Raw genomic sequence first — 22,852 nt, 5'->3', positions numbered from 1 at the left:
GCCTGTTTACAGTTGTTTTATAGAGTAGGGATCATTTATTTTTAAAGTTTCCAACAGTTAATGCCAGCTAAGCCTCGAGGCCTAGTATATGTTAAGGTAATGAGCTTCCTGACCTAGAAATACTTCCTGACTTTAATTCCTACTTCTTAAGATGTTCTAGAAAGAAAGAGTTCTTACTCCTTCTATATTACATTACTTCCAAAAACCCTGTTGAACTGAAAGAGTCTCTGTTTAGGTGGACCTAAGAAAAGGAGGAGTTGTGCTGAGAACCCATAGGTTCTCTGTCCGTTTGAATCAACCAGCATCTCTGTGAGAGAAAGATGGGTAGTCTTCTGTGCAATTTACAGACTCTGGAAACCCAGTAGAGGGTCAGCTATGAGTTGGTGCCAGCTTGATAACATTGAATTTGAGATATTTTTAAAGAAAATGGAGAGGAACCTAGTCATTGGGTTAGGGTTAGGGTTAGGGATAGGTCAATTTCTGGGGTCTCAATTCTGTTCCATTGAGCTGTGTACCTATCATTGTACCAGTACCATGCTGTTTTGGTTATTAGAGTTGTATAGTAGGTTTTGAGGTCAGGGAGTGCTATGCCTCCCACTTAATTTTTGTTTTTCAGAATTACTTTGCTTATTTGGGGTCCATTTCTTTTCCAAATAAACTTGGCAAATTGCCTTTTCTATTTTTTTGAAAAATGAATTCTATATAGGTATGGAGGTTATGTTAAACATATAGATTGCTTTTGGTAAGATTATTATTTTCACTATATTGAATCTTCCTATCCATGAACAGGGAATGTTTTTCCATTTATTTATGTCTTTTATTGTTTCTCACAGAAGTGTTTTGTAGTTTATTTTTTTTTATTGGGAAAAAACATATTGGGGGTACAAGGAGGGCAGAGGTACATGAGGATGGGCAGGGATGCAGTTGCAGAGCTGCAGAAATTGGTTGGTGGGGGGAAGCAGGTGAAGGAAATGAAAATGATCCAGTGGGGACCAGATGCTACAGGAAAATGACAAGCATTTTCCAATGGTAATTAAATCAACTGTCTTATTGATTTGGGAACTGGATGCCGACTCTCTGGCTTCTTCATGCTGAATAGGGGCATTGATGTGAAGGGGGAAAGGGAGGGCACTTTATCACCTTACTGGTGATCTTGGGTTAAGGCTACTTGCCTTCTTGTTCTGTTAGAAGATATTTTCCTGTCATTTGCTCCCCTCTGGACCGTGAAGTGTTTTCCCAGGTGGGTCCAGTGGGGATGGCTGGTTGAACCCAGAGGCTCCATCCTCCTTTGCTTCTTTAGCTGGCAGTTGTATTTCCTTTTTGTCACTGGCACTGGGTTCAGGGTCAGGTCTGAAGTAAAACTCAGTGGTAAGGTTACCTATAGGAAAGGGAGCAAACCTAGAGAGAACAAACTTGTGAGTTACAAATAGAGGGGTTTTGGGGGTGTTGCTTTCAGGTTTACTGGAGGAAAGGGTGGCGGAAAGTAGCCTAGATAAAATTTTCTGGATACCCTAGGCATTTTTTTTCCTACCCAGGGGTCAGATGGCACAATCTGGGGACTGAGGAGCTCACCCTGAGAGCCATGACGGCTAGCCACGAGCCGAGGGCCGAAGACAGCCTGTCCCGAGCAGGGCAACACCCCCAATGGGCTGGCTGGTACACTCCCCCTCTAATTACGCCCACCCCAATCTGGTCCCCTCACCTGACCGAGGACTGTGTGGCCAGGGACAGCGTCTCCAATTCCAGCACCACCACTTCCCTCCCCCCTATAAGTGGTCATACTATAATTTGAAGTAGGTGTCACTGCCCTCCCCCTTTATAAATGGCAAAAGGAACCTGAGAATTGTGAACAGGCTCCCCCCAGGTCTAAACAGCTTTTGGCAGAAGCCTTCAGCAGATCAAAATATGTGGTGCATTTAGGATGTTGGTCCTCTTGGACATGCTGCCACTGTTATGTGTCATCAAGTAGACAGCTCACAGTGACTTTCAACAATCCATTGTATAGGTGATCATCTCTGGTTTTCCTAGGAAACCCAAACTTGTAGGCGGCGGAAAGCTCATCCCCCCCACGGGTGGTGGGGCATGCGCCCTTTCTTCTGTGCGGGCGGCCGGCGGGCACGCACCATCCCCCAGTGCGGGCAACTGGCGGGCGCTCGCCATCTCCTGTGCATCATCTCCCACACAGGTGGCTGGCGGGCACGTGTCATCTCGTGTGCGGGCAGCCGGTGGGCGCCATCCCCCAGCATGGATGGCTGGTGGACACCCATCATCTCGCGTGCGGGCAGCTGGTGGGGGTGGGTGCGCGCCATCCCCCAGTGGGGGCGGCCGCACGTCATCTCGTACACAGGCGACTGGCGGGCGCTCGCCATCTCCCACACATCATCTCCCACGCAGGTGGCCGGCGGGCGCGTATCATCTCGTGCGCGGGTGGCTGGCGGGTGCCATCCCCCAGCGCGGGCGGCCGGTGGGTGCCCATCATTCCACACGCGGGCAACCAGCGGGCGCGTGTCATCCCTCAGTGGGCATGCGTCATCTCATGCACAGGCAGCTGGTGGTTGCCCACCATCCCCCAGCGCGGGAGGCCAGCAGGCGCGCACCATCTCCCACAAGTGCGACTAGCGGGTGCGCGCCATCCCCCAGTCTGGGCGGGCGGCAGGCTTGTGCCATCTTGCACATGGGCAGCTGGCAGGCGTGCGCCAACTTCATGTGCGGGTGGCCGCCGGGCGTGTGCCATCTTCCGCATGGGTGGCTGGCGGGCATGAGCTGTCTCTCGAGTGTCATCTCCCACACGGGCAGCTGGCAGGCGCGCATCATCTTGTGCACCGGCAGCAGGCGGGCGCGCACCATCCCCCAGTGTGGGCAGCCGGCAGGCGCGTGCCATTTTCCATGTGGGTGGCTGGCGGGCACAAGCCATCTCCTGCACGTCATCTCCCACATCGGCGGCTGGCAGTTGCACTTCATCTCGCGTGCGGGAGGCCAGTGGCCGCCCGCTTCCCCTACTGCCACCATCTTGGCTCCAAGAATTCTCCCCAGAACCAGTCCACTTTGCCGCATTGTGCTGGCTCCGCTGCACCAGTCCTGGGGAGGCCCGGTGCCCACTCTCCATCGTGGGCGAGGGATTCCATAGGTTCCCGCTGTGGGAGCTTCATGGAGCTGTGGCTGAGGTGTGGCGCAGTGCTGGCTCTGCGGGAGGGGGTTGGGAGCTGCAGCACTCACCCATTCTTCCTTGCGAATCCTTGAATTCCTGTTGTTGAGCCTCAGTTCTCACTGAAGACCAGTCATCAACTGTTTAACTGTTCAATTATCAATAAACAGAAGTCTGTAGAAGGCCATAGTGGCCCTGTTCCAAGTGGTCCGCTGCTCCCGCAGCTCACCATGTTGTCTCTGCCTCCGCCACCATCTTGGATCGAGAATCTTTGTTATCTTGATGTTGAGCTTCCATCCATATAGGAGGCTGCAGTCCTTGACCTTCTGCCTGTAGTTTAATTTTTAAGGGTCCTTTGTGTCTCTAGTTAGGTTTGTTCCTAAGTATCTTGATTTGTGGTTGGACATTGTAAATGGTATTACTTTCTTATTTTCCTTTTTTGAGTTCTCTTTGTTACTGTAGTGGAAACCCACTGATTTTTTGATATTATATCCTGCCACTCAACTAAATTGGTCCACTAGCTCTAACAGTGTCTTTTTATTGTTGTTGAATCCTTGGAATTTTCTGTATACACAGTCATAGCATCTGCATATACCAACAATTTCACCACCTCTTTGCCAATCGGGATGTCTTGTATTTCCTTTTTATGTTGTATTGCCCTAGCAAGTGCTTCCAGTGCAGTATTGATGAGGAGTGGTGCCAGTGGGCATCCTTTTCTGGTCCCTGTTCACAAGGAAAATGCTTTTAGTCTTTGTCCATTGAGAATGATGTTGGTATTGGCTCTTGTGTTTGCATATATATTTTTCCACAATGTTGCGGAAATTCCCTTCTATTCCTATTTTGCTAAGTGTTTTAATCAGGAAGGAGTGCTGGATTTTGTCAAAGGCCATTTCTGCATTAATTGCTAGCTTCATGTGGTTCTTGTTATTTGTTTTGTTAATGTGATGGTATTTCTTATTTTGACTCATCCTTGCATAGCTGTTATGAATCCTACTTAGTCTTGATGAATTATTTTTTTGATGTGCTGTTGCATTCTATTGGCCAGGAGTTTGGTAAGGATTTTTACATTGATAGTCATGAGAGAAATTGGTCTGTTGTTTTCTTTTTTGGTAATATCTTTGCCTGGTTTTGGTAGCAGGGTTATGTTTGCTTCATAGGAACTGATTGAAGTCTTCTCTGTCTTATTTTCCCCCATCAGCAAAGATCTATATTTGTTCAAAATTTTTTTTTGAAAGTTCAGGATTGATACTTGTCATTTATAGCAAATTAGTTAAAAAACAATACTATTTTTCTTTTTATTTTGTTATTCTTACTGTCTTCTTATTTGCTTATGTTACACAGTTTTAATGTGCAAGACTTAATGATGTAGTTATATGACTGAGTACCTACTATTTTTGAATACTGGAAAAAAGAAAACAGAAAAGTTGCTTCCTCACTTTTCATACATGGAATAATAGTTGATCTTTTATACTTTGTTTCAAGGTCAGCGGAGAAGCATTATATGACTGGGGTTTACAAGGATACATAGTCCTGGAGGATTTGTGGAAGAACTTTCAAAAGGTGAGAAGCAGTTTTAAAAAATCTTCCATTTTATTTAAATATGTGGTTTTTCTAGGGTTTTGTAAAATACTTGCTAACTCAGTTGTTTGATTTTTTGTTTTTTTCAGTTATGCCTCTAATTCATGTTTTCTGGTGACCTTTCTTGAACAAATGATAGAACTTCTGAGCATTAGATCAGCAGTGAAGTGTGTTGTGTTATGCTGCTAAATGAATTTAAATGGAGTTTCCAGACTAAGACTAGGAAGAAAGGGCTGACATTCTGAAAAAAACTATGGGTCTCAATGGTTTGATTCACATCCAGTTGAATAAATGATCATAAAAGACATTCCACAGACAACAGACTTAGCTTGTAGCTTCTCTGTTGTATTCCTATCTGTTCAAAATGTAGTTTTCTAAAAGCTGGATTCAAAGAGAATACACTATAATTCCAGATAATTTAGACCCCTTTCATTTGTTATGAACGCATTTCTTTACCAGTATCTGTGCATTCACTCGTCTTCTTGGTCCATCTAATGAAAATGAGTCACGGTATGGTAGGCCCGGCTCCAGACCACCTTCTTTACACTGTCTGGTGGATTAACAGAACAGAAGGAAGATTGTATTTCATCTCTTCTAGTAGCCATGTAGCTAATTAAAACATTGCCCATGTTTGCTTTGACATTCTGTCTTCCTTAAAAGGAAGGATGAGTACAGAACAAAGCATCATGTCTCATCTGAGCACTCAATGAGTTTAGCCAGCCAAGGTAAAATTAGATTTCTTATGCTAACACATACTATTTATATTAGAAAATGAAGGCAGTTTATTTTGACTCCAGGTTATTTCAATTGAAGATACTCTTTTAAAAAAAAATCAGTGACTATCTCAAAATATAAAGCTAGAGTTTTGAAATAAAATGCAAAAGCTCTATATAGAATAAATAATAAACAACATTCCTCCGGATACTCCATGAACTTTGATAAATGTCAATAGTTACAGAAAGGCTTTAGGCCTTTTGTTCATAGGGTGGCTCTGAGTTGTGAAGGCAATCAACAAAAACACCTCCTTCTTATTTACATAAATAGTCTTCCAGTGTGATCTTAAGACCTATTTTTATATGGGTGGGTTCTAAAGGAATTAGTTTGTTGAGCCAGTGTGAAGGCCTATAGCAATATCAAGTGTCCTTTGGCAATCCTTTTTAAAAAATAAACACTCATAATTTTTTTTTTTTTGTCGATTTCTCTGACATTTTCTTTGGAAGCTTTCTTTCCTGTTTAAAAATTCCTTAACAAGTCCACATTCAATTTTATGTGGGAAAGGAAATAAATGTCAGGAAAACTAGACACTGCCCTAGAAAGAACCATGAAACGTGAGACTAGATCAGGTTCTCACTGAGTGTTCACCATAGTATGACTACAGACAGATTACACACAAAACGTATGGAAGGGAAGCCTCTCTCACTTAACAACAACTTTCTGTAACTGCTCTGAGAATTCAGTCCTACACAAAAGTAGCTGAGCTGTGATAGGATGTGTATTAAACAGGCCAACATTTTGTGGCAGTTTGAATGTGAGCTGTTAAAACTACTTAATTTCTTTGTGAGGCTTCTGGGAGTAGGATGGTAAAGATTTCTAATTAGCTTATAGATGGTTAGCATTTCTTAGTCTAGACTTTTGTGCACTTGCCTTCTATATAGAGTTACTGAGAATATAAAATGAGTGTCCTTCTGTTTGTATACTCTTAGAATGTAATTTATCTAACAACTTCCTGTTCATAATAGAAGATGTTGTCTGCAGATAGTCCTGGGGTCCTGAAAAATTCCGACCTGCCTTTTCATGTTATGTAAAGAGTGCTCCTTAGAAAAATGCATGGTGAGACTTTTTCTCATCCACTTTGAGGTACTCAGTATCAGGAGAGGCCACTTCTGGGAAAGAACACCATGCTTGGTAAAGTAGAAGATCACCAAAACAGAGGAAGGCCTTTAACAAGATGGGCTGATACAGTGACTACGATAGTAGGCTCAGGCACAGCAGAGATTGATGGGATGGCTTTGTTCCATTGTACACAGGTAGCCGTGAGACACAGCTGACTGGATGGCACTAAACAATAAATTTGCCCTCTCTTTGAAAGGTCTAAACCTTTACTCACAGCAAATCACAATCATCACAATCACTTTCATTTGCTGCACATGGAGTTTTTATCATTTTTATCGTTGAAAAGCCTGACCCTTTTCTTGCACTAGTCCATCCACTGTCATTGATCCAGTTGTAACTTATAGGGACCATATGGGACAGAGTAGAACTGTCCCAGAGGGTTTCCCGGGGTATAAAGCTTTAGGGAAGCAGACTGCCTTGTCTTTTTTCTTTGGAGTGGCCAGTGAGTTTAAACTATAAACCATTTGTTTAATAGGAACATGCTTTAACCACTGTGCTGTACAAGCATTCCCTAGAGAAGCAAAACCAGTGAAACTGAGAGAGAGAGAGAGGAATTCATTTCAAGGAAATGGCTCACATTCTTCTAGCGGCTACAAAGTCCCAAATCTGTAGGTCAGACTTAGGAGACAGATGCCTGGAGAAGCTGATGAGTCCAAGTTGTAAGCAGGCAAGGCAGGCTTAGAAGGCTGATGAGGACAAAGATTGTTTTTGATGAGCAAGGCCAAAGATGTCTGGCTTTGGAGGCTGAGGAGTCCTAAGTCAGCGAGTACAGAGAGCCACTGGTTCGAGTCTGGAGCCACAAGGCAAGTAACAGGATGGTATGTGTTGTTAAGTGTCATTGTGTTGACTAGACTCCTAGTGACCCTGTGAACAGCAGATCTGAACCTTGTTCTTCCTTTCCTGAGTCATCCTCCTGACCTCTGCCAAGCTCCAAATCATTGTGGTAGTCACTGTGTCAGCACATCTTGTGGGAGATCTTCCTCCCTTTCACTGACCACCTAGCTTTTCCAGCATGATGTCTCTCCATGAACTGGCTCTTCCCGGTAACACACCCGAAGTGTGTGAGCTGAAGTTTTACTATCCTCACCTCTAAGGAGCACTTTGGTTGTACTTCTTTCAAGACAGATTTGTTTGTTCTTCTGGAATTCCATGGTGTATTCAATACTCTTCTCCAACACCACAATTCAGAGGCATTAATTCTTCTTCAGTCTTCCTTATTCATTGTCCAACTTTCAGATACTTAGCAAGCATCTAAAAAGACCATGGCTTGAATATGGTGCACCTTAGTCTTTAAACTTACTTCTTTGATCTTTGGAGAGGTCCTCGTTAGCAGATTTCTCCAGTGCAGTACACCTTTTGCTTTCGTTACTGCTGCTACAATGGGTATTGGTTATGGGTCCTAGTAAAATGAAATTGTTGACAACTTCAGTCTTTCTCCATCGTGATGTTCCCAACCCATCTTGAACAGTATAGTCTTTGATCTTCTGCAGCAAGAGTTTCAAGTCTTCTTGTGGTCTACATCTGCAAGATGTAGATGCAACAAAGCGTTCTCTAGCTTTTTAGCCAGAGTCCAACAATATATGCCCACACTCCTGAAGTCTTCCCTTATCCAGATAAGCTGAACATATCTTTATAGAACTGCCTCATTAACGGAAGTTCAAGTTTATAACGCATAAATTAGTTACATAATACTGAGAATCATGGCCACATTGGCACACAATACTAACCATCACAGTAACCATTTTCTTCTCCACCAATTTCTGGACCCAATCTGAGAAATAAAATTAAGAAGTAAAAAGCGTAGTACAATAAACCATCACGAACTCTAAACAGACCTCTGGCATTTTGCTATTCTGCCACCTCCCTTCTTTCTTTGGGGAATTAAATAGAAAGATTTCAACTGAGTCAAAATCATTTAAGAGAAATTACTTGCTTTAGCCTAAATTAACTCTTCGTTGGAATAGTGAAGAAAAGTGTGTCCAGAAATATTATCATCAGTGTGTGGTCTACAACAATGTAGTGAATGTCCATCTTTAAAAACAGGTAGTCACTACACCTTCACAGTTCTCTATGTTCCCCTCCTACCTCTCAAAGGCAGTGGGTCTCTGGAATTTTGGTTTTCCATTCCCTTGCTTTCCTTGAAACTTTTTTCTTTTAGTTTAACTACAGATATTCATGTTTCAAAGTGCTGTGATTGAGCTTGCCAGGTTTGTTTGCCTTTGTAATATAAATAAATGTAAAAAGATAAAATACATAGTTTCTTAAAAAATGGAGTCTTAAAACATATATTGTGTTCTTTGAGTACGTGTATTATTCTGCAGCTTGTTTTGTTTCCTTAACATTATGTTTGTGGTTGCAGGTATTGATGTTGAATATTTCTTTGTGGGAAAATACCCACACTATTGAATAGTTGTGTGGTTTTCCAGAATATTGCTGTTTAAACTTAGCTGTTAACATTTTTGTACCTGCATCATGGTTTATGAAGTTTCTCAAAGCTGAAATTCCTGCTTCATAGGATCTGTATCTTGTTAGTTTTACTAGATGATGCCTAGGAGCTTTCCAACGTGGTGGTTTCAATTTATTCTGAGGATAAAACTTGTTGTTGTTAGGCTTTCCCATTTTTGTCAGTCTGGTGGCTTTATAAAATAGCTTTCATGGGGCAGTGAGAGAGCATGGGGACGGAAAGCTGATTTTTCTCTTTATTTTAATTTTTTAAACAATTCCAAATTACCCAACAGTTGCAGGAGTAAAGCAGTGAATATACCATTCACTGGGTGCACAAATTAATGTTTTTGCTACCTTTGTTCTATTCCTCACTTTACACAAGTGTGCTTGAACATGTATTTTTTTTCTGAACCATCTGAGAACTAGTTGCAGATATCATTGTACTTGTGATCCATATCTAAGTCAGTATGTATTTCCTAAGAACAAAGACATTTTCTTATGTATTCACTATACCACTATCATGCTCAAGAAAGTCATCATTTTTACATGTTGTTGTTATGTGCCATCGAGTCGCCTGTGACTCATAGCTACCCTGTGTACAAGAGCCCTAAACCATGCTCTATCCCTTGCCAATCTTATTGTCTCTGACACACCTATCCCCATTACCAAAGTGACTGACTGAATTCATCTTATCAAGGGTCTTCCTCTCCTGTGCTGTCCCACCTCCCTCTCAAGTATGACATCCCTCTCCAAGGACCGATCCTGCCTTGCAACATGTCTAAAGTATGTCAGACAAAGCTTCAGAATCCTTGCCTCCAAGGAGCAGCCTGTCTTCACCCTCTCCAGGACGAATTTGTTTGTTCTATTAGCAGTCCATGGTTTATTTAGTACTCCAACACCACTACTCAAAGGCATCAATTCTTCTTTCATCCCTAGTGACTGTCCAGCTCTCTGATGCATAGCAAGTGATTGCAAAGACCATGGCCTGTATCAGGTGCACCTTAGTCTCCAGACTTACTTCATTGCTCTTCAGTACTCTGGAGAGGTCTCTGACAGCAGACTTTCACAGTGCAATTTGTCCTTTAATTTCCTGGCTGCTGGTACCAAGATCAAGAGTGTTGATTATAGAGCCAAGCAAACTGAAGCTGTGAACAATCTCAATCTCTTCATCATCTATTATGATGTTGCCAGTCGGCCCAGTGGTGAGAATCTTTGTTTTTTTGATGTTGAGCTTCAATCCATATTGAAGGCTGCAGTCCTTGACCTTATGCAGCAAGTGCATCAGATTCTCCTCAGTTTCAGCAAGCAGGGTTGTGTCATCTGCATAATGCAGATTGTTGATGGGTCTACCTCTAATCCAGATGCCACACTTCTCATAGAGCCCAGCCTCCCATTCTGTTCTGCATATAGAAAAGATATGTAGATAGGACACATCCTTGATGCACACACTTCCAAATTTTGAACCATGCAGTGTTTCCTTGCTCTGTTCTGACGACCACTTCCTGGTCCAAGTATAGGTTTCCCATAAACACAATCAAGTGTTCTGGGATTCCCGTTCTTCTCAGAGGCAGCCACAGTTTGTTGTGATCCATACAGTCAAAATCCTTTGTATAGTCAATGAAACACAGATAGACATTCCTCTGGTACGCTCTGCTTTCAGCCAAGATCCATCTAACATTAGCTACAATATCCCTAGTACCACGACCCCTTCTAAACCCAGCCTGGACTTCCGGCAGTTCTCTGCTGATGTGCTGTTCTAATCGTTTTTGGATAATCTTCAGCAGAATCTTGCTTGCATGTGAAATCAATGACACTGTTCTGTAGTTTCCACACTCTGTTGGGTCACCTTTCTTTGGAATGGGAACAAATATAGATCTCTTCCAGTCAGTTGGCCAGGTGGTTGTTCTCCAGATTTCTTGGCACAACTTTTTACATGAGTATTACAAAATATACATTCCACATTCAAATTTTACCAGTTGCTCTAATAATGTGCTTTCCTTAAATAATTTTTAAAATTTTTATAGGTAAGTCAGTTTTTATCAGGCACACATCCTTATCGTAATCCTAATCATTATCATCCTCATCATAATCATGATCCACAACAATAGAACTTTGCCAACCACCAAGAAGCCCCGCCTAGCCCATCTCTACCTCTGTCCTTTCTTCCTTCCTTTAAAAAGAATTGGTATCTTGAATTTCACCATAATCACTTCCTCCTCATCTTTATGGTTGTATCATCCAAATATTTATCCCTGTCACTTTATTTTAGTCTTGCACACTATTTTGCAATTTCATATGCTCTTTAAGTCTCTTTTAGTCCTGAGTCAGAGTCCTGGTTGTGCAATTGTTAAGTGCTTGGCTGCTAACTGAAAAATGAGTTGTTCACACCCACCCAGTAGCCATTCTTGAGTTGTGATAATCTTAAAGTCATCAAAATCCACCACTCTTTTTAAATTTTATTTTATTAATTTTAATGAACATTAACAGAGATTTTGGATTTACATTCACTCATAAAATCCACAACTCTTAAGGATTTTTTTCTCCCCGCCCTGAACAATGAAGATATATCGAATGTTTTCACTTATATATTCAGTTCTAATACCAAGTACCCAGGCAGCATATATCTGACTCCAGCTGCTCAGTTACGTCAGATCTCACAACTTAAAAGCCAATGCAATCCATCAAACTGCCAGATGGGCATTCAGCAGCCAAGAGTAAGTCCACAAAGCACCCTTACTTCTGGCTTACAGGCTATAAATTAGGTGTTTGCCTCAATGCCTTCTGGACACCAGCAACAAATTTGGGAGTTCCCCCATGGCTTCCTCACTTGTATTTCCTTTGGATTTGTACTTCCTTTGGATTTGATAACGGTGTTGCAGGGGAACACAGAACTCCTGGAAAGTGCTATTGTGACAAGTATTAACTTTGCTCTACAGAAAAATGAGCAGATACAAATGAAGAGACTCATAGGAAAAGGTCTGGGAGACTTCCCAGTGTGGAGCTTCCATGTCCCATGCATTATACTTCTGTGCCCATCAGTTTACCAATCACCTTATGTATCAAGAGTTTTCATTACTCAGGTCAGGCCAACCCTACCCATTAGCACAAATCCCTAGGAGCAGTTTAGAGGCGTAAATAACAAACTCAAATAAAAAAAAAACTCAGACTCCTTGCCAATGAGTCAGAACCAATTCAGCTAATGTTCCAGTGGGTTCTCACAGGGTTAGGGTTAGGGTTAGGGTTAGGGAAGAAATTGCCCATTTTTCTCCCGAGGAGCCACTGGTAGATTCAAACCACCGGAGAGGCATTACCTTTGGGTTTGCAGTGCAACTCTCTATGGACTATGCCACCAGAGCTCCCTCCTTCTAGATAACATGTTGTGGTTAGGTGCCAGTGAGTCGAGTAAGGGCTCTTAGCAACCGTATGAACAACAGATCTGAACCCTGTCCTATCCTATGCCATCCTCACCATCTCGGACAGACTTGAATCAGTTGCTGCAGCCACTGTGTCAATATACCTGGTTGAGAGTCTTCCTGGATAACGTAGGCATTTTCAATTAATTTTTAGTAAATTATGGAGGTGTAGATTTCGCTCTTAAGAATTGTGGGCAAAGGTTAAATTACTTTAGGTAGAATAAATAAATCTTTAACCTATAAATCTACAGGTTCCTCTTCTACCCTTTGATTTTCTTTACGCTTTATCTGTTTAAAAATCTAGCACTTTACCCTGTACCATTTCTAGCAGTTGGGTTTTGCTGACTGTACACTCATGGTGCAGCTTAACATGTTCCTCTGTATCTCCTGCAGATTGGACCTAGTTCCAGAGGCTGCCTAATTAGGCTCATGTTTATCCTTTGACAAGACTATACACGGTAGTGCATTCTTTTATTAGAAGGCACATGAGAGTGGTTTTCAGTATTTGTGTTTTGGTGTTAACAGCCCTTAATGCACAATGCTGAGACTCATTAATCCACTGGGATTGAGGAAAAAATTGTATTTTTATCATTTTCTTTTCATGTATAACTGAAATGATTTATTAAAGAATTACACTTCTCATTTACTGTTTATCCAGTTAGTTACTGTAGGAACATCACTGGCATGGTCTTGATGCAAAGAATCATTAACAGTATCAATAGCCTAAGGATGATTTCTGTGAGGCAGAGGTCGGATATGCCTCCACCTTTTTGCTAGTTTTGTTATCAACTATTCCTCCCATGATATTCTCTAGTTTGCTGGATTTAATAATTTTTGCAATAAAAGCCACATAGAACTCACAAACTATTCTCAAAATTGGAAGTAACAGTTTGTAATTGAGGTTGAGAAATGCTTGTGATACAATTATTTCATGAGAACAGTCTCTTTCCATCCAAGTCCACAGGCAAGCCTTCCTGTCACCCTTGGCCTCTCACCCTGGTCTTACCTCACTCTGGCAAGTGTTAAAAAGTTCTTTTGCCTTTGCTGATAAGTATCAAGAAGCACCTAACTTCACCTCAACCTGAAGTCACTCAGCATCAAGAACACAAAACTCTTCACTACTGGGACAATAGGCAACATCATGGGAAATGGAGAAAAATTGATGTTGTTAATGACTTCATCAGCACCCTTGGTACAAGCCATCAAGAAACCAAAAGACATATCACACTTGGAAAAATCTGTTGTTAGGGCCCTCTCAAAACTACTGAAGAGCAGTGATATAAATTTAGGGACTAAGGTGGGCCTGATCAAGCCATACCGTTGTTAATTGCTTACTGTGTAGCTGAAAGTTGGACAGTGAATAATGATGACAGAAGAACTGATGTCTTTGAATTGTGGTATCGAAGGAGAGTACAGAATGGACTGCCAAAATAACAAACAATTCTGTCTTAGAAGAAGTCCAACCAGGGTGTTCCTTGGAGGCAAACATGGAGAAGATTTGTCTCAAATGCTTTGGGCATGTTGTCAGGAGGAGTCAGTACTTGTTAGAAGTACATAATGCTTAGAAAGGTGAAGAGTCAGCATAAGAGAGGACGATCCACAACAAGATAGATTGACACAGTGTCTGTGACAGTGGGCTCAAGGGTGTTTGGAGAAGTGAGGATAGGGCAGAGTTCAGATCCACTATTCATAGGGTTACTATGAGTCACAGTAATCTCCACAGCATATAAGAATAATACAAAGGTGTCATGCACCTTGTTAACTAATTATCCAATCCTCTTGGGCTGTAAGCACCTCATTTGCATAGTCCCAATCATTTAGTTGAGGTTGCAAAGACTGTGGCACAAAGGACAATATTAAATTGAGTAGACTGCAACAGGATCAATAACATGAGGTTTCTTTTTTTGTCATCTTTTTTCCCTTTTCTTACTTATCTGGTGGTTCCTCAGAAGATTACTATCTTAGTTATCATCTAGTGCTACTGTAACAGAAAACATCCCTAGTTGCTGACTTTAACAAACAAATCTATTTTTCATCGTTTAAGAGACTAGAAATCCAAATTCAGAGTGCTAGCATCATCTCACATACTTTGGCACATCGTTAGGAGAGCTTTTCTTTGGAAAAGGAGTTCATGCTGACTGTAGCAGTGGGCTGAGATGTGTTAGAGATGATGAGGATGACAACAGGATAGGACAGGATTTAAATCTGTTGTTCACAGGGTTGCTGTGGGTCATATTCAGTTTGATTTGATGGCACCTGACAACAGCAACAATGGGAGATTCTTAGCACAGGGACCTCAGGTCCAAGGAGGGAACTCCACTCCTGGTTCTCCTTTTTTTGAACTCGTCCATCTCTGCTTACTTGTTCAGGCTCTTTTATATCCCAAGATATACCTTAATCCTGTAGAATGTATTCTCCCTCATTGATACAACTTCCACTAATCCTGCTTCATGGACATTAAAGGTTAGGATCTACAACAGACAGTATACTTACGTCACATCACACAGTGGAGGATAATTGCATAATACTGAGGATCATGACCTGGCTAAGTTGAAATAGACTCTCAGGGAGGGGTGGTGGGGTGAGGAGACAATTAAATCCATGGAAGTTACCAGTTAGTTTAAAAAAATCTATTATTGTGAATTTATACATATAAACATATTAAATGGATTTTTAATCATTACAGTTCATTTTAAAGTTCAAAATTTCCCATCTTTGGCTAGTAAAAGTGAACTTTGAGTGCTTTTGATATGTTCCAAATAATAGTGTCTGATAGTTTCTTTAGTATCTAACATTTTAAGATGTTCTCAGAATGTCTTACTGTAATTTCAATCACATTTCTCTTTGAATAAGGTTGAGTATCCTTTCATATATTTATTGGTTTCTTCTTGAAACATCTCATCTCTTGGCCATTTTTGGTATGGGTCATATGTCTCTTACTGATTTTTATGGATTCTTTATCTTTTCCTGTGCATTTGCAGGTACATTCTCTCACTTTAGGCTTTATAGTATTTTGATGATCAGAAACCCTTAATAGAGTTGACCTTATTGATCTTTTCCATTATTATTATTACTCTCACTCTTGGACTCAAGGAACTTAATAAAACCATGAAAATACTTAAATTGATTGATCATTGCTAATGTGAAATTCTTTTAGAATAGTCCCTGCCCAAGGTCTGAGAATTAGAAATGGAAATTAATGGTGAGTGTTGGGCTGCATGGCCACAGCTGTGTTGTTGTCTTATAGTCAGCTACACACAGCAGTATTTCTTAGTAAATAGCATATTTTTAGTTTTCCAATAGGTTTTTAAAAACAAAAGAAATTACTACAAAGAAAGGTAGGATGACTGTTAAAAGTCAGCACTAACTCAAAAGAAAAATCACAGTAATTCTTTAAAGGGCAGGAAAATTCATAAGGAAACGAACTTGGTGGTAGAATAATTTGATACAGAGTAGAGGTGGTGGTCATGCAGCAGGAGGAATGTAAGCAAATCATTGAACTTCAAAGCTACCAAATTATGCTTGTTGAAATGTTGAATTGTCAAGTGTTTTGTTACATGTATATTTTAATAAAATATGGACTCCGAATTCTAGTATGTATGTATGTATGTATGTATGTATATATATATATATATTGGAAGAAGGAGTGACATCCACTTCCTAGACAACATGCCTCCAGAAACTCTATGAACTTTGATAAATGTTGATAGTTGTAGAGGGGCTTCAGGCCTTTTGTTCGTAGGGTCGCAGTGAGTTGTGCTCGACTCGAAGGCAATCAACAATAATATATATAATAAATCAGCTGTGCGGAACTTAGGAAGCCGAGCTTTTAGTAGTTTTATTCAGGCCCTTGCTGGCTCAGCAGTAAAACAAAACGGGCAGCAGCTAACCCTGCTTTTTCTTCCTCTATTCAGAACTCTTCAGCTCTCTAAAAGCCTGAAATTTTGGCTGAAAGAAAGTTACGTGTTTTTCAAATTGTCTCTTCCCTTTTAGAAATCAGAAAAGGAACAAGGCCTGGTGGTTAAGAGTGGACTCAGGACCTGAGGCACCACAGGGTCCTGCTCCACCACTCCCTTTTACTAGCCTTCAAGTCTTAGGAAATTACATAGAGTTCTGGGAAATGTGGCTCATGGAACTGTTTTGATAATTAGATGAGTTTATCCATGTGAGGAACCCATAAAATGAACTGCCACCAGCACATGATGGCTGCTCATGTGACACTGCGTGACGTTTTCACTTTCTGCCTGATAATATCTGCTGATGGAAAATGGAGTCATAGAGCCTAAGTCTCTTAGTCAAGCTTCTGTAACAAACTACCCCAAGCTTAATGGCTTAAAACAATTCAAATGACTATCTTAGTGTACTCTAGGTTAGAATTCAAGTTCTAAATCAAAATGTGGGCAGGACTACTTTTCTTTCTAGAGGTTCTAGTTTCTTGTTCATGCAGGTTGTTGAGAGAATAAGGTCCCTTTTCTTTCTGTCAGCTGAGAGCTGTTTCTAGATTCTAGAAGTTACAGCATTTCTTTGCTCATAACTTTGTTCCTCTACCTTCAAAGTAATACGAGTGAATAGAGAGTCCTTCTTAAGTCCCACCTCCTGACCTCCTCTTCTGCCTTGTCTTCATCTTTAGGGATAAATTCATCTTTAGGGATAAATAAAACTTCGGTCTTACCCAGATAATTGTGAGTAATCTTCCCTTTTTAAGATCAGATGACTGTTGTTGTTGTTGTTGTTATGTGTCATCAAGCCATTTGCAACTCATAGCGAGTACAACAGTCCTAAACCTTGCTCTATCCTGTGCGATTCTCACCATCTCTGACACACCTACCCCCATTTCCCCAGTCACTTAATCAATTAATCTCATTGAGGGTCTTCCTCTCCTGCACTGTCCCTCCACCCTCCCAAGCATGACGTCCCTCTCCAAGGACTGGTCCCATCTTGCAACATGTCTAGAGTATGCCAGACGAAGCTTCAGAATCCTTGCCTCCAAGGAACAGCCTTGCTTCACTCTCTCCAATACAAATATGTTCTCCTAGCATTCCATGGTATATTTAAAACTCTTCTCCAACACCACAGCTCAAAGACCTCAATTCTCCTTCTATCCTCCCTAGTCATTGTCCAGCTCTCTGATGCATAACAAGTGATTGCAAAGACCATGGTCTGTATCAGGTGCACCTTAGTCTCCAGACTGACATCATTCCTTCTCAGTACCTTGGAGAGGTCTCTGACAGCAGACTTTCCCAGTGCAGTTTGTCTTTTAATTTTTTGGCTGCTGGTTCCATGAGTGTTGATTGTGGAGCCAAGCAAACTAAAGCTGATAACAATCTCAATCTCTTCATCATCTATGATGATGCTGCCAATTGGCCCAGTGGTGAGAATCTTTGTTTTCTTGATGTTGAGCTTCAATCTGTATTGAAGGCTGCAGTCCTTGACCTGCAGTAAGTACAATCAGGTCCTCCTCAGTTTCAGCAAGTAGGGTTGTGTCATCTGTATAACGCATGTTTTGTGGGTTTGTTTTTTTTATTTCAATGAACATCTGCAGAAATTTTGGCATTCCATTCATTCATTGTTGCACTTTTCTCCCTGCCCAACCACCCCCCCTGTTCGCTCCTCTCCTTGAAAAGCAAAAGAAAAACTCCTTCATTGGTACACAATCCCCCCCGAACACCCCACACCCCCACCCCCAACCCAGATATAATCCATTCTGCAACCGTCATTCTGTAGTCTTATGATAAACATAATGCCCTAAAATATAATACTTTTAAACTCTTTCTCCCTCATAGACTTCAATGCAGTAAACCTAATTTATCCAGTTTTTCTCAGTCTTACCCCCACCCCTATGTCAGCCTCATTCTACAACAGTGGCACCATATAGCATTTGTCCCTTTGTGACTGAGTTATTTCACTCAGCATCATGTCCTCCAGGGTCACCCATTTTGAATAATATTGCATGAGTTCCTTTGTATAACGCATGTTAATGAGTCTTCCTCCAATCCTGATGCCACTCTTCTCCTCGTAGAGCCCAGCCTCCTGGATGATCTGTTCTGCATATAGATTGAAAAGGTAGGGAGAGAGGATACATTACTGGCATACACCTTTTCCAATTTTGAACCATACAATGTTTCCTTGCTCTGTTCTGATGACTGCTTCCTGGTCTAAGTATAGATTTTTCACAAGCACAATCAAGTGTTCTAGGATTCCCACTCTTCTCAGAGTCAGCCACAATTTGTTGTGATCCACTCAGTCAGATGCCTTTGCGTAGTAAATGAAACACAGATAGACATTTCTCTGGTAGTCCCTGCTTTCAGCCAAGAACCATCTAACATTAGCTACAATATCCCTAGTACCATGACCTCTTCTAAACTCAGCCTGCACTTCAGGAAGTTCTCTGCTGATATGCTGTTCAAGTTGTTTTTGGATAATCTTCAGCAGAATCTTGCTTGCATGTGATATTAATGATATTGTTTGATAATTTTTGTACTCTGTCGGGTCACCTTTCTTTGGAATGGGAACAAATATGGATCTCTCCCAGTCAGTTGGCCAGGTGGTTGTCCTCTAGATTTCTTGGCACAACTTGGTGAGCACATCCAGGGCAGCATCTCTTTGTTGAAATATGTCAATTGGTATGCTGTCAATTCCTGGGGCCTTGTTTTTTTGCCACTTCTTTCAGAGCAGCGTGATGATTAGCAACTTCAATTTCCCTTTGCTATACAAGATAGTTTGTGGTGCACTTGAGAGCTGGACAGTGAAAAAGGATGACAGAAGAATTGATGCCTTTGAGTTGCGGTGCTGGACAAGAGCAGTAAATATCCCATGGACTGCCAAGAGAACAAACAGGTCTTTCCTGGAAAAGATGAAACCATGTTGCTTGTTAGAGACAAGGATAGTGAAGCTTCATGTCAAATACTTTGGGCATGTTGCCAGGAGGGATCAGTCTATAGAGTAGAACTTCATACTTGGAAGGGAAGAAGGCCAGCACAGCAAAGAAAGACCCTGGATGAGATGGATTGACGCCGTGACTATGTCAGTGGGCTCAGGTGTGTCAGAGATGGTGAAGTTAACTCAGGATAGGGCAGGGTTCAGAGCCATTGTTCCTTGGGTCACAATGGGTCATTGTCAACTCAGAGGGACATCACACCAACAGCACCATACAAGATAGCAGAGTCACAGTTCTGGGACTAAAATACAGACATTATTAGGGGCCATTTATTCTGCCAATCAGATACAGTGTTGTTGTTAATGTTGTTAGGTGCCTTCATGTCAAGTACAATTCATAGTGACCCTATCAACAACAGATCTGAACCCTGTCATATCCTGTGCCATTCTCATAATTTCTGACGTACTTGTGTCCATTGCTGCAGTCACTGTGTCTTCCATCTGGTTGAGTAAGCTGGAATGTCACTGGATTCCTTAGTAGATCATCGTTACCTTTTCCTTCCTTACCAAGAAAGTTGAGAGACCTGCTGTATTTGACAAACCTGTTGCCATTGAGTTGATTTCAACATGACAAAGTTGGACTGCCCCACAAGATTTCCACCAAGCCTGTAATCTTTGTGGACACATCTTTATCACTTGACTTTTATTGAGAGAATTTCTCCACTTAAATCTAAAACTGAGAGGATTTGAATTTCCAACATTTTGGTTAGCAGCCAAGTGCTAAACCAGTGCATTACTACTACTCCTGTGTGTATGATGATGCTGTTAAGTGCCATTAAGTCAGCTCTAACTCATAACCCAGTGTACCACAGACTGAAACCCTGCCTGATGCTACACCATCATCACAATTTCTGCTTGCTTAAGCCTATAGTTGCAGTCACTCTGTCACTCTGTCACTCTGGTTGTGGGTTTTCCTCTTTTTTACTGATCTCTGCTTCTCCAAGTCCTCTTCTAATGACTAGCCCTTACTGAGAACATGCCTAAAATATATGAGACAGTCTCACCATCCTTTCTTCCAAGGAGCACTCTGGATGCATCTCTTCCAAGACAAATTTGTTCTTTTGACAGACTATGATATATTCTATATTGTTTACCAATACTACAATTCAAAGACATCAATTCTTCTTCAGTTTTTCTTGTTCATCATTCAGCTGTATATGATAATGTATATTGAACCCATGCTATGAACTTGGCCCTTTGTGCTAAGTTTTTTATGCTGTCATTTCATTTAATTCATATGAGGAGACTGTGGCAGGTTTTGAAGTCATCTTCATCTTAAAAATAGAGAACCAATATTTTGGAAAAGTTGAATGAATTGATTAAAACAACTCAGTTGAAGAGGCGTGCTGACATTTGTGTGGGTTCACAGACCTCGAAGGTTAGCTGGAAGCCCTACTTCATAAGGCACTGTGTACTAATGAAAAGTCAGCATTTTGATTTTCAAAAAATATTTTAACTTTGCCATCAGAAATCATAATTCATGGTTGTAAATAGAAGAAAATAATTTCAAATTAAAGCCAAATGTGTTTTAAAATAAGATTATGAAGACAATGCTTGAGTTATGAAATATTTTAATAAAGTTGATCCTTTGTCTGAAAATATTAAAAATGAATAAATTTTTTTACTTGTACTATCCCAGAAGCTACCTCTGAGGTAAAATATTTTTTTCTGAGATCTTGATGATCTCTGGCATTGAGGCCTGATTTGTTAACAGGGTGGATAAATGCATTGTTTCTGTGGTGAGTTATTTGACTGTCCTGTTTTGTTACACTATAAGTGATATGTAACCAAACAAGAACATTTTCCTAGCAACAGAGTTGTTTTCCTCAGTCAAAGGAAGCCTTGTTTTAAAAGTGCTTCTTAGCAGGGCTGAAAGATGCAAAAGCTTATGAACTTCTGATTATGATAAAAAAAACTTATGGATTTAACATTTTATACTCTTGAGATAAAAATGCTAGTGAGTATAGAATATGTGAGAATATCTTTCAAAGTTCTTTGCAGGCATTGTCAAACTCTAAACCCATTGTCATCAAGCTGATTCTGACTCATAGCTGACCTTCCTCTGGGTTTCCAAGGCTTTAAATCTTTACAGGAAGACACTGCCTACCTTTCTCCCAAGAAGCAGCTAGGAGATTTGAATCTATGACCTACCTTTCCATTAGTGCTACCATGCCACCAAAGGTCCTTTCGCAAATATTATGGTAGTGAAATTCAAACCTAAAATATATTTAGATAGAGACAGCATTGGTTTTTATGGCAGACCCATTTTATATATATGCATATCTAATTTACCCTTAAACAAAGCCAAATGATTGCTGTCAATTCTCATTCATAGGGCCTGGGTAGGACAAAGTAGAATATTCATGGAAGCAGACTGCCACATCTTTCTAAAGAGCTGCTTGTTGTGTTGATGTGTGCCATGGAGTCCAAATTGACCCATCACTGACCCTCCAGCTGGTTTTCAGAGGCAGTGAATTACACGGGAGGAAATTGCCCAACATTCTCCTATAAAGCAACTGGTTGATTTGAACCACTTGCCTTTGGGATTGCAGTGCAGCTTTTGACCATTAGGCTACCAGAGGTGCTATGTGAATTTAAATCACAGACCTTTTGGTTAGTAGCTGAGCTCTTAAACTGGGCTTCAGAGGTTCTTTCGCTTACCCTTATAAGCCTCTTTAAAAAGATAATTCTTTTGCTTTTCATATATCACACCTCAAACCTTCCACCACCTCGAAACACTAATCAGACTTGGAGTTTCTACTCCATTCAATTTGTTTCAAAATCTGAGAACACTGTGTGCTAGGAGTTCCTAGGAATATTGTGACGCTTATGGATTCCAGCATTAAAGAAGTTATTACACAAATAAGCAAGTCCATGGGAGCTAGGAAAACAAAAAGTTCTAGCCTAAATTGAATATCCCCCTGGGCTGCCACAGGAACAAACAAATCTGTCTTGCAGAAAGTGAGTGCAACCAAGTTGCTCTACAGTGACTGTGATGACAGGCTTGATCATATCACAGATTGAGAGGATGGTACAGGATAAAGCAAGGTTCAGATCTGTTGTTCATAAGGACTAGGAGTCCTAGTTGAATTGATTGTGCCTACCAACACCAAAACTTAAGGCGTAGTGGCAAGGAATTGCACTGCTGACCCAAAGGCACACAGTTTGAATTCAGGAGCTGCTCCACAGGAGAAAGATGGACAGTCTCCTCCTGTGAGATTTATAGCCTTTGAAAGAGGTCAGTTCTACCTTGATGGAACACAGCAACAACAACATGAGTCTTAGCAACTTGGTGATGCCTACCACCACCAAAACCTGAATTGAAGGACGTGGTGCAAAGAAAGCCTTGATCCTGAAGGATGAGTATCATTTGACCAAAGAATTGGAATTTATCAATCTAGGTCAAGGGATATATTTTTTTCTTTTTTTTTTTTTTTTTTTT

General features: G+C 41.0%; 1 protein-coding gene across 1 annotated transcript in view; it reads left to right on the top strand.

Moving 5' to 3' along the window:
* The window catches only part of APOO (apolipoprotein O), an 85,458-nt gene extending 76,436 nt beyond the window's left edge, over nt 1-9,022 (top strand). Inside the window, exons 7-8 of the mRNA XM_006885075.1 lie at nt 4,628-4,715; nt 8,976-9,022. Coding sequence (XP_006885137.1) covers nt 4,628-4,715; nt 8,976-9,022 — 135 coding nt within the window. The remainder of the gene's footprint in view (nt 1-4,627; nt 4,716-8,975) is intronic.
* Nucleotides 9,023-22,852: the final 13,830 nt, after the last annotated feature.

The sequence above is a fragment of the Elephantulus edwardii genome, unplaced genomic scaffold (genome assembly GCF_000299155.1).
Source record: "Elephantulus edwardii isolate Elephantulus edwardi_28Jun2011 unplaced genomic scaffold, EleEdw1.0 scaffold00040, whole genome shotgun sequence".
Lineage (NCBI taxonomy): Eukaryota > Metazoa > Chordata > Mammalia > Macroscelidea > Macroscelididae > Elephantulus > Elephantulus edwardii.
Note: the sequence above shows the minus strand (reverse complement) of the source record. Positions and strands in the feature narration are given on the sequence as shown.